General features: G+C 37.9%; 1 protein-coding gene across 7 annotated transcripts in view; it reads left to right on the top strand.

Annotated features, from left to right (window-relative positions):
* LOC103461688 (plakophilin-4) overlaps positions 1–13,592 on the top strand; it is an 89,994-nt gene that overhangs the window by 32,092 nt on the left and 44,310 nt on the right. For all 7 annotated transcript variants that reach the window (XM_081603903.1, XM_008403998.3, XM_008403997.3 and 4 more), the window contains exons 3-4: positions 5,407–5,519; positions 12,781–12,815. In XM_081603903.1, the coding sequence (XP_081460029.1) occupies positions 5,407–5,519; positions 12,781–12,815 (148 nt within the window). The remainder of the gene's footprint in view (positions 1–5,406; positions 5,520–12,780; positions 12,816–13,592) is intronic.

Raw genomic sequence — 13,592 nt, 5'->3', positions numbered from 1 at the left:
CTTTTATATTAGCGGCAGAGCTCTAGGGAGAAAGACCCAGCTTATTGTATACAGATGAGGCATACCATTATTGCCACTGAGAGGTGGAATGAGTAACACTGATTTTCTCTTCATCACGGCACCTCCTGGGGGGTGGGTAAAGCAACTTACCAATGAGGATATAACAGTTCACTTTATATTAAAGCTAACAATAAGCTACATAGAAGGAAGTTCGTGTTCCTCGTCTCCAGACACCACTATCTGTCACCTTTAGAGGTCTAGCGCAGTTCATGCCTCAGAGGGCCAGAACTGTTTTTGCGGTATATAGAGGAAGGACACATTATTTGCTGGCCATTACTTTATTCTTGATCTTCTATAAATTTGTGAGGCCTTCATAGATTATCTAAATTTATCAACATCATAATTTGTAAATACTCTCTGAGAAAGTTGATTGTTTTTGAGGCATAAGTGCAAATAAATGTATGTTGAAATTTAGAAAGTGGACTGAAATGTCCTACTGTTTTGCCATTTTGCCTAACCCAATCAGATCTCATTTAGTGATGTCATCCTGGAGGAGGGAAGGTAAAAATTTTTTACACAGCATTAATTTCTTTACAAAAATTGGAAGTTTTTGTTGAATGTGTTCATAAAAACATGGTTTTTCTTTACCCTCCCACTCAGGCAGTCTTTGTTGTTGACAGTCTTTCACAGCGTTGTCATTCTCTTTTGTGCTATGAACTACACTAGAGATGACAGCTCCTTTAATAGCATCCACCACATATGTCATTCCTGAATGACACTTTAATTGTTAATCTAAAATGAAATTGGAAACCTCCTTTTTACACCTTATTTTAGTGGGTCATTTTTGAAGATCCATGTTGAGTTGACTCAGTTTGAGTAATAACAGGTCTGAAATGTTTTTAAATACCCAACATCAGAGGAAAATAACACAAACACATTTTTGGGTAAAGTGGTTCTCTTGTAAAGCAACAGAAGACCTGTTAAAAAGGTAGAGAAATTAGGGGATTTGGACTATTGCTTGTTAATAAAGCTGGTTAGAGCCTGTTGATCATAAATTTCATTATAATTTAAAAATAATTTAAATATTGATCCAATGAACAGATGTTTTGTTAAAAAAAGATGCTAGAATGTATCACACTCAAATACCTTTCATAAATAGATTGATCATAGGCCAGCCTCTTTTTACTAACTGAGAGTCTACATTTGGTGGAGAAGGCTTGTGAAACCTCCCATCATCCAAAAAAAAAAAAAAAAGGTGACTGAAAAAAAAAATAGGTGTGACTGTATGCAGCTTTCCTAAATAATTACAATGCCTGGTTCCTCCAGGTCTACTCCAACAGCCTGCTCCAAGGCTTGTTGTCTTCTTTCACCCCTAAGGCCGACTTTTCCGTGTCTCTGCTGCTGCAGGCATCCTTTAACCTCTGCTGTCATTCTCCTACTGTGCAGCAGTTTCTGTCTCTGGCTGGAATTTCCTTGCATCACTGCAGTGGGGGTGCAGAGCTGTCAGGCCTCATTGCCACTTAATGAACAAACAAATTTCTGTTAGATTCTTCGGTTAAGTGGGAAAGCCATCTGCACCAGTTATGCTGAATGGATTCGTATATCACAAATGAGCTCCCATCTTGAGTTTGTTCCAGTTGATGATCAGGTCAGTTTTAGACATTGTTTATATGTCTGTCGTTTTGTCATGTTGTTGATCATGCTACTCTCAAAATCCACTTCTACACACCTTACAATATTATTGACAAACTTAACAGTAATCATTCTGTATTAAAGTAAGAACCTGCCACTTTCAGGAGAAGAAAGCCGGACAAACAGAGAAATTAGGCAATTTATCTACCTAATGGTTTAAAGTGGGTATCTAAGCAGTAGTTCCTATGCTGTAGTTAAGTTCCTAGCGTGAGCAGCAAAGATCTCGGGGGATGCAAGTTGTAGTTCAGCATGCTAGAACTACAACTAAACTAAAACAGAATTGAGAAGAGAATTAAAAAGCAAATAGGTGACACAATGTGGTTTTGTTTACAATTAAGTTATGCCTGAAGACGAGATCGTTCACTACAGTGAGACCAACAAGTAAATACAAAGCCACAAGTTAACTTCTGCTTTTATCTCTGCAACACAGAGCTTTTTCACAGTTTTTATGGAGGTTGAACTTCTTTTGATCACCCTCTAAAGCAAAATGTTATTGATTTATTTATTTTTTTCCTAATTGTAAAAACCTCAAAATAAGCATTTTAATACCTTTTTAGTATTAGGTCCACATTTGGAAATAAGTGTATTATTCACTTGATAAACCTGCACTATAATATTCTAAATTATTGTTTTAACCAAAAATATTAAATGATTAAATACATAGTACTGAAGGTTGCCCACTAAAGAGAGAGTTGGGGGGAGGGCTGAATGCATTCAGTTTAGTTATGACACCTACATTGTTATATAGGCCAGAACCTTTTTTTAACTTCTGTTCATGGTTTCAAATAAAAAAATTATGCCATCTTATTTAAAATGGCAGTAAGCGTTATGTCAAATATGTATTAAAATATCTACAACTGTAAATTGGAAAAGTCCACTCATGTAATGAAAAGAAATGGTGTACACACAATGTTAATAAATTATGCTTTGAGGTTATATTTAGGACAATGAGTAGTTTTCTGCATATCAGTCATTCTCGATGTTTATTTTCAGTGTGCATTTCGACTGCTTTATGTTCTGAAACAATATTTCCAATTAGCATTTTTTTTGGTGTTTGACAATCTTGTTGCATAATGGAAATATATTGCCTTCATTTGTGTATATAGGAGGACATTGGTCTTCCTGAATTAATGTAAAGTAGATGTACATCATTTTGGACGAGTGCGTGTTGAGCTTCTCTCGTGAATGCTGAAGCAGCAGTGGGCAGAAACCACTTCAGGCGCTGCAGATGGGTCATGTGTTGTCAGCAGCGCCCATAGAAAAGACAGGGGGAGTGTACGTGTTTCTAGTTTGATCTACTGCCATGTGTCATCTTTCTTTAGGGCCTGTCAAAGGACACAAGAGGACAGGATCTGATTCAGCTCTGGAACTGCTGGCAAATCATGCCCAACAGGCTCATTGTAATGGCAAATAAAGGCATTTTGGGGCCTTGTCGCTGCAGGAAAGCCTCTAACCTATTGCCACTTTTCTCTTTCTCTCTGCCGATGCTATGACTGGTTCGAACCAAGACTGGACTTGCAATGGTTGGGTCAGCATTTTGCTTATTACTTCTAGGCTTAGCCTGAACTGGTGGTGAGTTATGCTTAAAATCTTTAGTCTTTTGTGTTGAAGTTTGAAAAGTCCATGAGTTAATGAAAAAAATTATACAAATGTATATTTTTGTCACTTTCGTCTTATATATTTTTCAATTTGCATATTAGTCTTAACGTTTGGGTCAGGGAGAGGCTAAAGGTGTGAGGCCTGGATATAATCCTTTATGGCGTAGATGTTACAAACACACATACTACACTCGGCATGAAAGAAAACATGTACTCTTGTTCGGTGTTGATTGAGTCTTGTTCCTTTTTCGTCCTAACGTCAGCAGTCCTCCTATATACTGCAACTGTAGAGAAAATGCTTACATCGGTCAAGTACATCTACAGTTTAGAACTGTAGCTCGGAGAACCGTAGCCAATACATCAAGCAAGACAAAAGGTGTGGAAAATCCAACTCAGTGCAGGAAATTCTGGAACATTCTCCTTTCCTCTTGTTACTACAGAAAATAAACAGATTGGGGGTTTAAGAAATTTGCTTTAGGCTAGAAGGAAATCTAAATATCAAAAGTTAAACTTCCAACACTTACTTGCTAGTCTGAAAGCCAGTAAGTCTCCCATGATGTACAGATATTTTTTTGCTATAGTTCCTGAGAAGATGCAACAGTTGCAATTTATTTTCCTTGCACACACCACAGGCCTGTGTTGAAGTCGCTGGATGTGAGCGGGTGATGTTTTGCCAAACCGCCAATTGGATTATGAGCTTAGAAGAAAGAAGGCATAGAGGTGGCAGGCCTAAGAATAGTGACATTTGCGGGGAACAGCCAATCTCTGAGATCTCACTGTTCAGCTAGGCAGTGTGCTTTTCATTTTGGTGTCTTTTTCCGCAATACATTTGATCTGTTCTCTGGAGTATCTAGTACACATGGTTGTTGTTACCTTGTGCAGTTAATACCATGCTTCAAAACTAACTTGCTCTCATTGCTTGCCCTTTTGCATGATATATGCATTATTTGTGCTGATCTGTCATGTAAAATTCAACTAACAGAAGCTTGCAGTTGCAGCGTGATGAAATGTGGAAATATCCAAGTGGCGTGAACACTTTGGTAAGACACTGAATCCAAGCAGCAGTAGCAGTCCCTTTACGTTAAGAAAACAGGGTGTAGCAGTTTTTCTTCCTGTAAGCTCCCTCTCACTGCAGTCAAGGTTCACATATCGTCAGCTGAAGCAGAGCAAAGGAGAGGTAAGCAGTGGAGAGTATAATGTGGTAGTTTGGGGGAGGGGTGAGGAGTCTGCGATGTGGAGGGGAAGTTTCGGTGCATCCCCAGGGGATCACAGCAGAGGTGTGAAATGTAGGATGGTCTTAGTGATGTAGGGTGACTAAATGTCCTCAGACAGGTCACAAAAGCTGCAGATAGCTGCAGAGTGTGGATGTCTGTTTGTGTATGCTGTCGGCTGTGAATGTAATTGACCGCGGTAATGGTCATTACATGGGACAGCTAAGGATAGCAAGCATAGGAGCGTTCCATCTGTACAGTGAGATATGGTCTTTTTCGCTAGAATATAGGAAAAAAAAATTCTGCCAAATTAGATCCGAGTTGGAATAAAAATGTGCTTCAGATATATGCAAATAAGAGAGAGTGTGTGTGTGTGTGTGTGTGGCATAATTTTTATGTGAACAGAGGACCTTGTGGGTCTTATGAGTGTCATGATGCAGTGCTTGAAGCTAGAGAGCTATGCAAGTAATGGCCTTGCTCATGGTAGGTAATTAGTCAAATGCTGATTCCTCCCCAACTCCCATAGGAACAGCACCATGAAGGCTAAATATCACCCACTAAAGTGGTGCTTATCCCTCTGTGTGGGCTGCAAAAATGACATTATCATATAGGCCACATGAAAGTCTACTTAAGTTTATAAACATTAGATTGTGTATGGATACACGCATACTTTTTAAAAAGTTTTTGGTGAAGAAACTGTTTTATTTGACGCTGAGTGAGTCTCTCACTTAAGGTTCATTTCATCATGTACCTATAAACTACTAGAACACTGTGGGAGCAAGCTCTTACCTGCCTTTACTGTCATTCCCCATTTGTTGTATTTGTCGATGCAACTGCAGAAAGCCCTCTGTTCACATTAATTCAGCCTTGAGTCACATGTTTGTGTTTGTTGTGTTCATGTGCAGGAGCTTCAATTTGAGCGGCTAACCAGGGAGCTGGAAGTGGAGAGGCAGATTGTGGCCAATCAGCTGGAAAGATGCAGACTTGGGGCCGAGTCACCAGGCGCTGGTAGCAGCAGGTAATGAGAAGCTGCGCACACACACACGACACATGGCTTTTCCTTCCTTCACAGCAGACACCACACACTCTAGTGTGTGAAACCTTCTGGTATTATAGAATCGTAATCAGATGATCTCAATTCTATAGTTTTTCTTTTAATTTAATACACATGTGTATGAATTGGTATGCAGTTGGAAGTAAATGTCTTTTTTTTTTTTTGCCTATTCCATCCTAACTGATAGTAAATTTCTAAGTTCCCACTTTATCAGGCACTGCATAATCATCATACCTACTCTGCCTTGAAAAGATGTTCATATTGCTTAAGCCTTTTCACATTTTGTTACATCATAATAAACTTCAATGTATTTTATTGAAAATGCATGCGATAGACCAGCGCGATGTATTGCATCATTTTAATGTGGAAGAAAAAAAATTATGCATGGTTTTGAAAGATGCAGACAATTAGTTGCACATCATTTAATTTGGGGGTATAGGCTGAATAAGTATTTAGGCTAAACATTTTGAAAACCCTGTCTGTCTTTCCTGACTAATTATGCATGCCCTTGTGTTGTTCTGTCAAAATTATAATGAAATGCATTGATGTTTGTGGTTGTAATGTGATGAAATGTACAAAAAACTCCTGGGGTGTGAATACCTTTGCAAGGCACTTTATGTGGCAGTCCATTTTTTTTAGCTCAAGTATGTGAGGTTCATTTGTTATTCTCAGTGTCGTATGTGATATCCTGCTCCAGTAGCCAGTCTGCAGTCTGTTGCTTAACAGGTGTTCTGCTTGTAACTAGTTTAAAAACAGTGTTGCCTTTAAGTTTGAAGGTTGATGCTTCTTTAGTTTTCCCAATTTGACGTTTTGTGTTTGACTCACTGCTAAATATTTCCTAACAACAAAATTTGTCTCTCTTGTTGGCGAGAAAAAACTTTCTTGCCTGTTGCAGTGGAATGCTGTGGAGGGATTTTCTACTCTATATTTTACATTTTGTAAAAACTTAACAATACATTTTTCAGGTTCCTCAATAAAGGCGTTTAAAATGTAGGAACAATGTGACAGACATTTTTTGTGTTTTTGAAAGTAAAAATTTTCAATTGTGTGAAGAGACGCCAAGCCAGTTAAAGGCCTTTCGATGTCCTTACAGACCTGTGCATTCGATGAAGCGTCTGAGCTGAATTCATTGTATAATGGACTATGATACTGCAGGGCTAAAGCTAGATATGTGGCATAATGGCTTTGTGTGATATTTTCTATCTTTGTGATAATAACCCTGATGCCCTGAGGCAGTCCATACTCTCCAGCCTGCACACATGCAGTCTTCACCACTGAGTGTCCATTTCCCCTTTTTTCCTTATTTGAAGAGGGACTGTTTTATAGGTGTGTACTTAAATTCTTTGAAAACAACTTTCAGGCCTTTTATTTGGACTTTGTGTTGTAAAAACTTTGCTTTTAGGGGTGAAGTCTAGAACATTGATCCACATCACTGTTGATAGTTCTTACTAATGTCAATTTTGGGTATCATTTTGGAGTTAGGAAAGCTACAATACCCAATTTGGATTCATGTTGTCTTGTTTGTTTGCATGCGTTTTATTTTTTCAACTCAACAGCTTTAATTAAACATGGCATGCCTGTCAAAGAGACAGAACCACAAGGTGCATGCGATATTTGCCAGTCGTCTGAAGTTAGACAGTTAATTAAGAGGGAAATGACTAAAGCCCATGTCGTCACAGTTTTCTCATAACATCATCACAAGCATACTAACATTGTTTTGAAATATCCTAATTGTGGAGGTAAGCAGCTTAAAATGTCCTCATCAGCAGAACATTAACTTTTAATAAGTTGCTTTTTGTTTTTAAACAATGTAAGCAAAACAGTGCCTGGAATGTTTTTGTATATTTGCAAGATTTGAGTGTCTTTCTAAATGAACACAAATTATCTTTTTTTTTTCCCCAGATAAATAGTAAAGTAAATAGCTGTTTGATAATTACGTTTACCTAGGAAAAATATTTTCTATCTGTATCTAGTATTCTATCTATATCTAGTGCAGGGGTGCCCAAACCTTTTGAGAGCAAGATCTACTTTTTCTCTCACCAGCCACCTGAGATCTACCTCATGACACAAAGACATAAAAATTGCAAATTAAACTTGACTTATTTTATATGCAAATATGCATCAGTTATAGCAGAAATAATAAAGTGACAGAAAACCTAACGCAGTTTCTTCCTCAGTGAGATTCTGACACTGGGAGGAGGTTACTGGTTTCTCAGTCAGAAGCTGGTTGCAAACCTGATGCCAGCAGGTGTCGGTCAGTCATGGTGGATCTGAAATTTGGTTTGATGACCTCAATATGAGAAACTACAGACTGATAGGAGGAACCAAAAAGCCCAGAAAAGGTAAAGGCAAATCTTCGGAAGTCGGGATATAATTAATTTAATTTCACATAATTATTGCGGTAGAATTGGTTAAAACTTAATGAGATATATTTGTACTATTTGATGTTTGTTGTGACGTATACTCACAAACGGACAAGGTAATTAGTCCAAGTTTGTCGTTTATTGAACATTCAGAAACTACAGCAGGTGTAATGAGCCACAGCAAAGGTAAACAAGGTAAACAGACGATCAACTCAAAACCACTCCTACCTTTTTACTTTCTCTTTGTCGTTTAAGTACACCCGTCGCCATGGTAAACGCCTGCGCCAGCAAGCCGAGCAGAGATTATGTTAAAAACACAACATTCAGTCCATTACGATATCAGGTTTCCAGGCTTGATATTTATTCCTCGATTATTAATAAGCCTCTCATGAACACAGTGGTGGTTGAGTAACTAATTTAAACTCCTGCTCTGCTCGTCAGTCGGTCTTTGAGTCGCCTTTTTTTTTTTCTTTTTTTTTTAATTGGACCGAAATGCACTGAATTGTGCAACACCTTGTTGAAACAATAATTACTGAGATTATTAATTTTGACACGTTTCGTTGATTTAAAAAAAATAAAAATATTCTTTTTTAATGACGCTACAAACGTTTAGGATCTTGGTGAATATTTTTGATAAGCCCGCCAGAAGAGGATGTGCTGGTCTCAGCGTCCTGGCGGTGTTAAGATTGTCATCTGCCGAGATCGACTCAAAACCTTCCTCAATCGACCGGTCGATTGTGATCGACGTACTGGGCACCCCTGATCTAGTGGTAGCACTATATCCTATAATGCTGTCGCTAGATTACGCTTTAGAGTTTAGCTTTTGAAATCAGTTAAGCCTCCCACATGTAAATGCTCTTACTTATTCACCAGGGCAAAAGGATCACCTGTAAATCCTATAAGAATACATTTCACACCAGTTACCCATCTTTTGTTGAAGCTACAGAAGGACAAATGAAATGTTCTTCACAGGATATTTGTGTTTGAATAGAGGTCAGCTTTAAAGCTAGAAATCCCATTGACTGGCTTAAAAAGCACAGCAGGACTGCGGCTGAGGTGAGAGGGCACTTAAAGGTTCTGAGAGTCTCTTCATAAAACCTGTAGTTCTGGTAACTAACTTAATTTCTGCAAGAATAAACCCGATGGTCATCAAATATGTTCTCTGTCAAAAAGGTTGAAAATGTTGAAATCCCACTTGGCTATTTGCTCACTAGCAGAGATAATTCATGGGAAATTAAGTGTTTATAAGACAGAGGCTTATTATGCATCTTGACGGTTTTACTTTTAACAGCAGCAGCACCTTTTCCAAGTCTGTGGTCAGCTTTCAGCAGTGGTGGAGAAAGTACTCAAAAAATGTACTTAAGTAAAAGTACAAATACACAGACAAAAATGTACTCAAGTAAAAGTCAAAGTACCACATTAACATTTTACTTAAGTAAAAGTAAAAAAGTACTGGTTTTTAAAAATACTTAAGTATTAAAAGTAAAAGTACTTGCTAATGCATTGCCTAATCACTAATATCATTAAGTGTACCGATCATATGATCATATGCCACAGATAAAGCATGTTTTTATTGCGTTTATTCTGTAACATAGTTTAGACTTAGATATATGATTCTATGCATCATAATTTCAGGGATGGAAACATCTCGTCTCCTGTCCTAACATAACATGAACTTCACTTTTTTTGCCACACATTTATTTTGAAAGAAATCCAACTGGCAGAGGAGGACATGGAACCAAGGAGCCACGTAGCAGAGTTGTAGTCTGGACCACTGAACCCAAAACCAAATCAAAACCAGCACCCCATGCTACATGACAATAAAATTAAGTGCACCTATCAAAACTGCTTCTCAAATTGATCTGAAAGATTCACTTTCCCACCTAGATATTAAATACTTAGAGCTGAAATAAATTTAACCAGTATCAATTCAAACTCTTCTTCATTCTGTTTTGCTTTCATCTCTGTGCCACAATACACAGAGGTCTCCTGCCATCCCTAAAAAAATAACACCCTGTGGTTGCCCATATTGCCAATGTCAGAAATAATAATTGTCTGCACCATTAAACATAGCAATTAACAACGCTCAACTATGAACACTGTCCAAGGCCCAATAAGCAAGAAGTAACCAAGCAGGAGGAGCACCGTGACTGTTCTCATCCTCCCTCCTCCTGCAATGTCTGCCACCATGACAGGTGACGAAAACAAAGAGCAATGAGCATGCTCTGCGTTCTTATGTTCTTGTTTTATTTATTCACCAATTAAATATAAAAATATTTTAATGAAATAAAATAGCTACTGCAGTGTACGCAGAGCATTACAAGAACAAAGAACGGCTCTCAGTGAGGCTTCAGCACTATAGGACTTAGTCAAGATCCGTCCAGAAGAATCGGATCGTCCATGAATGTCATATTACAATATTGCACTTTGGTCACAGCATTGTCCCATATCTGCGATATGTCAGTCATCGCAGATGCAACATGTCTCAGTCAATACAGCTAGCTTTGCTAGCATCACGTCCACGGAGCTTACCTTTCTTTAAGCTTTCCTTCCAAGTGACGTTAAAAATTGGACGAAGTCCCCACCGTCTGTGAAAGCGAAGCGTTGCTGATTTTACATGTCGCCATATCTTATTATTTATGTAGCGCTTCCGTACTATTATATTACTGACGATCAGAGGAAACCACTGCGCATGTCTTGGAGCTCCGCGTGCGAATAAAGGTGGAGGCGATGGGTGACAACGGACACGTAAGTCACGTTATTGCTCGGATTTTACGGCGCCACCTTAAATCCCTGAACTTCACATTTTAACGAAAAAAAACAATGCGACTTGGATGTAACGAGTAACGCGACAGTTTTGTAGAAATGTAGTGAAGTAGAAAGTACAGATACTTACTGTAAAATGTAGTGGAGTAAAAGTAGAAAGTATCCATTATTAAATCTACTTAAGTAAAGTACAGATACACGAAAATTGTACTTAAGTACAGTAACGACGTACTTGTACTTCGTTACTTCCCATCACTGGCTTTCAGCTATATAGACACATGGCCATCATGATGATCATCAGTGATTCTTTTACTCCATCTGCTATGGTTCAGTGGACCACAACTCTCCCAACTTCCTTTCCTTAATTGGCAACATCATCATTAAAATTCTGAGAGCTTCTCTTACTAAAGCTCATTTAGTGTCACCTTGCAGAAAATATACCAGTACTAGCAACAACTAATGCTTGATATTAATGATCAGCAAACAGAAGCTATGGTTGTTGCACTGCTTCGAGGTCTTCTGCTTGTCATAATGACTGGCAGGTGACACTCGTCTTGGTCAGAAAGGGTTTCATTGATGTCTAGCGTCATTAGGTGTTTTATACAGTAACACAGCTAACTAGCATCATGACATTTTCAAGTTTTTATTTCCAGACCAGAAAAGGAAAATGTGTGGTGTTACCTTGCTCTGCAGTGCTTTGCATTAGTATTAATACCTCAATACCTTTAGTGCTACAGTGTAACATGTAGCACTGTAGTATAGAAAAACATGTTCTTCCACTCCATAGTCATGCATTAAAACCTGTTGGTCTTTTTTTTTTTTTTAAACCCATTTTATTTTTATACCCCAACCCTAAATAAAAAGCTAGTACAGTCATTTGTATTTTACAGTCACTTAGTTGGTAAATAATCCAGTTGTTCTTTTGAGGCCTCAGAGGATTGCAATAAAACTTTTAAAGAGCAAAATTATCTTTATAAAGATCGAGAAATACAGTTGACAGGTCAGAGATAATGTTGTGGAAATGCTTAAAGCAGAGTTGGGTTATGAAACAACATTCTTGTCCATGTACTGTTTAATAAACAATCATTGAAAGGAAGATGTACAAAAGTCCCATTTACAATTTGTCACAAGTCACGAAGGGGACCAAGCACAGATGTGGAAGAACATGCTGTGATTGTATAACACCAAAATTGAACTCTGTCGCACACTGCACATCTTCCAAAATGCGCCATTTCAAATGTAAGGGTGTTGGCAGTATCATGCTGTGAAGATACTTTTCTTCAGCAGGAACAGGACTGCTAGCCAGAGTTGATGGGAAGGCAGATTGAACTAAATACAAGCAAAATGTGCAGGAAAACTTGTTGGAGGCTGTGACAAAACTTGAGACTGGAACACCTTCCAGTAAGACAACGACCCTCGACATAAAGCCAGAGCTGCAAAGGAATGATTTAGATCAAATCAAATATGTAGCAGAATGGTTCAGACAATGTCCAAACCTAAATTCAACTAGGACTCTGTGGCAAGACTTGAAAATTATTTTCATGAACGCTCTCCATCCTGTCTGGACTGAACTGAATATTAATTGTCAAATTTTGTTGGTGTTCGAAGCTGGTAGAGACAAAACAAAACAAAAAAAAAGACTCGCAGCTGTAATTGCAGATGAAGGTTCTACAAAGTATTGAATCGGAAGAGCATACAAATGTAAATGATAAATGTATAAGAAAGTTTCCAGATGTTTTAGTTCCTGTGTTTTGAAGTAATGAACTCAAACTTTCAGCACTTCTGGCCAAGTCATTATTTTCATGCATTACTTCATTGTGAATGGCTACCGTGATAAATGATCTCTGTAAAATTCTGACTCGTCTATCAGGTTTGTGTCGGTATGTTTAACTTCCAGACTGGATGTCGGTATGTGCTGTGCGGTATGATCGCTTCTAATTTGTTCTGAAATATGTTGTAATAAAACTGTGATTACTTTCTGTTCTCCTTGATTCCCTTAATTTTAAAACGATTAGTGAAATAGGTGTCTCTCTTCTGTCTGTTTTATTTGGAGCAATGTATTGATTCACTTTTGTAATTTCTGTTTCCCCTTGCAGCTCATCTGAGAAATCCCTGCCATGGCGAACTGCAGGTATGTTGGCTAAACCTACAAAATGAACTGCTATTGTTTGAGGAAGTGTTTAAATTGTGACCGCAGTTTTAATTCAAATGGTTGAAAAGTACAATTGCCACGGCACAATTTGTGAAATGGCAATAATAAGACTGGGGGAACCGTCTGTCAGTGTTTTTTATGTACTGATATTATTACACATCTGTGCTTTCAGAGTAACTCTATTCTAAATATTAACTACACACCAGGCATTGTTTATATTGTCAATATTATATGTGGATTGTATTTCTGCCATGTTTTACATTTCCTCTGCAATCTTTACTTAAACAAATTTATTTTCAAGAGAGCAGTTGACAGCCCAGGGTTTGTTTTTGCTTTTATAGTTATTGAAGCTGCTTCTGCTCCCTCCAAACAAAACAATCAGTGACATGTCATAAAAGGATTTTCCTCTGCACCCTCTAGTATCTTTTTGTTTACCCCCATCTTTATCAGATCTTTAGAGGAGAACTGATATTGAAAAAAACATTTAATAATATCTTTAATCGCTTATTAATTAGATAGAGCAAAGCAGAATCTTTGCTCTGGTCATTAATCTTTTATTGTCGATTCTGTCAGAGGAGCCTATGGGGGGTTAGAGTTGTACATATGCACTGGGAATATTAATATTACTCCCCTTTTTCATTTGCTGTCTGCTCCTCAGTTCCTTGCTAAAAGCATTTCATTAGTGGCATACCAGCATGTGGGATTAATCACAATTACAGAGTTTTTAGCAGTGAGTTGATTGATAATCATAATAGA

This window comes from Poecilia reticulata, chromosome 2 (genome assembly GCF_904066995.2).
Source record: "Poecilia reticulata chromosome 2, P_reticulata-male-v2, whole genome shotgun sequence".
NCBI lineage: Eukaryota > Metazoa > Chordata > Actinopteri > Cyprinodontiformes > Poeciliidae > Poecilia > Poecilia reticulata.
Note: the sequence above shows the minus strand (reverse complement) of the source record. Positions and strands in the feature narration are given on the sequence as shown.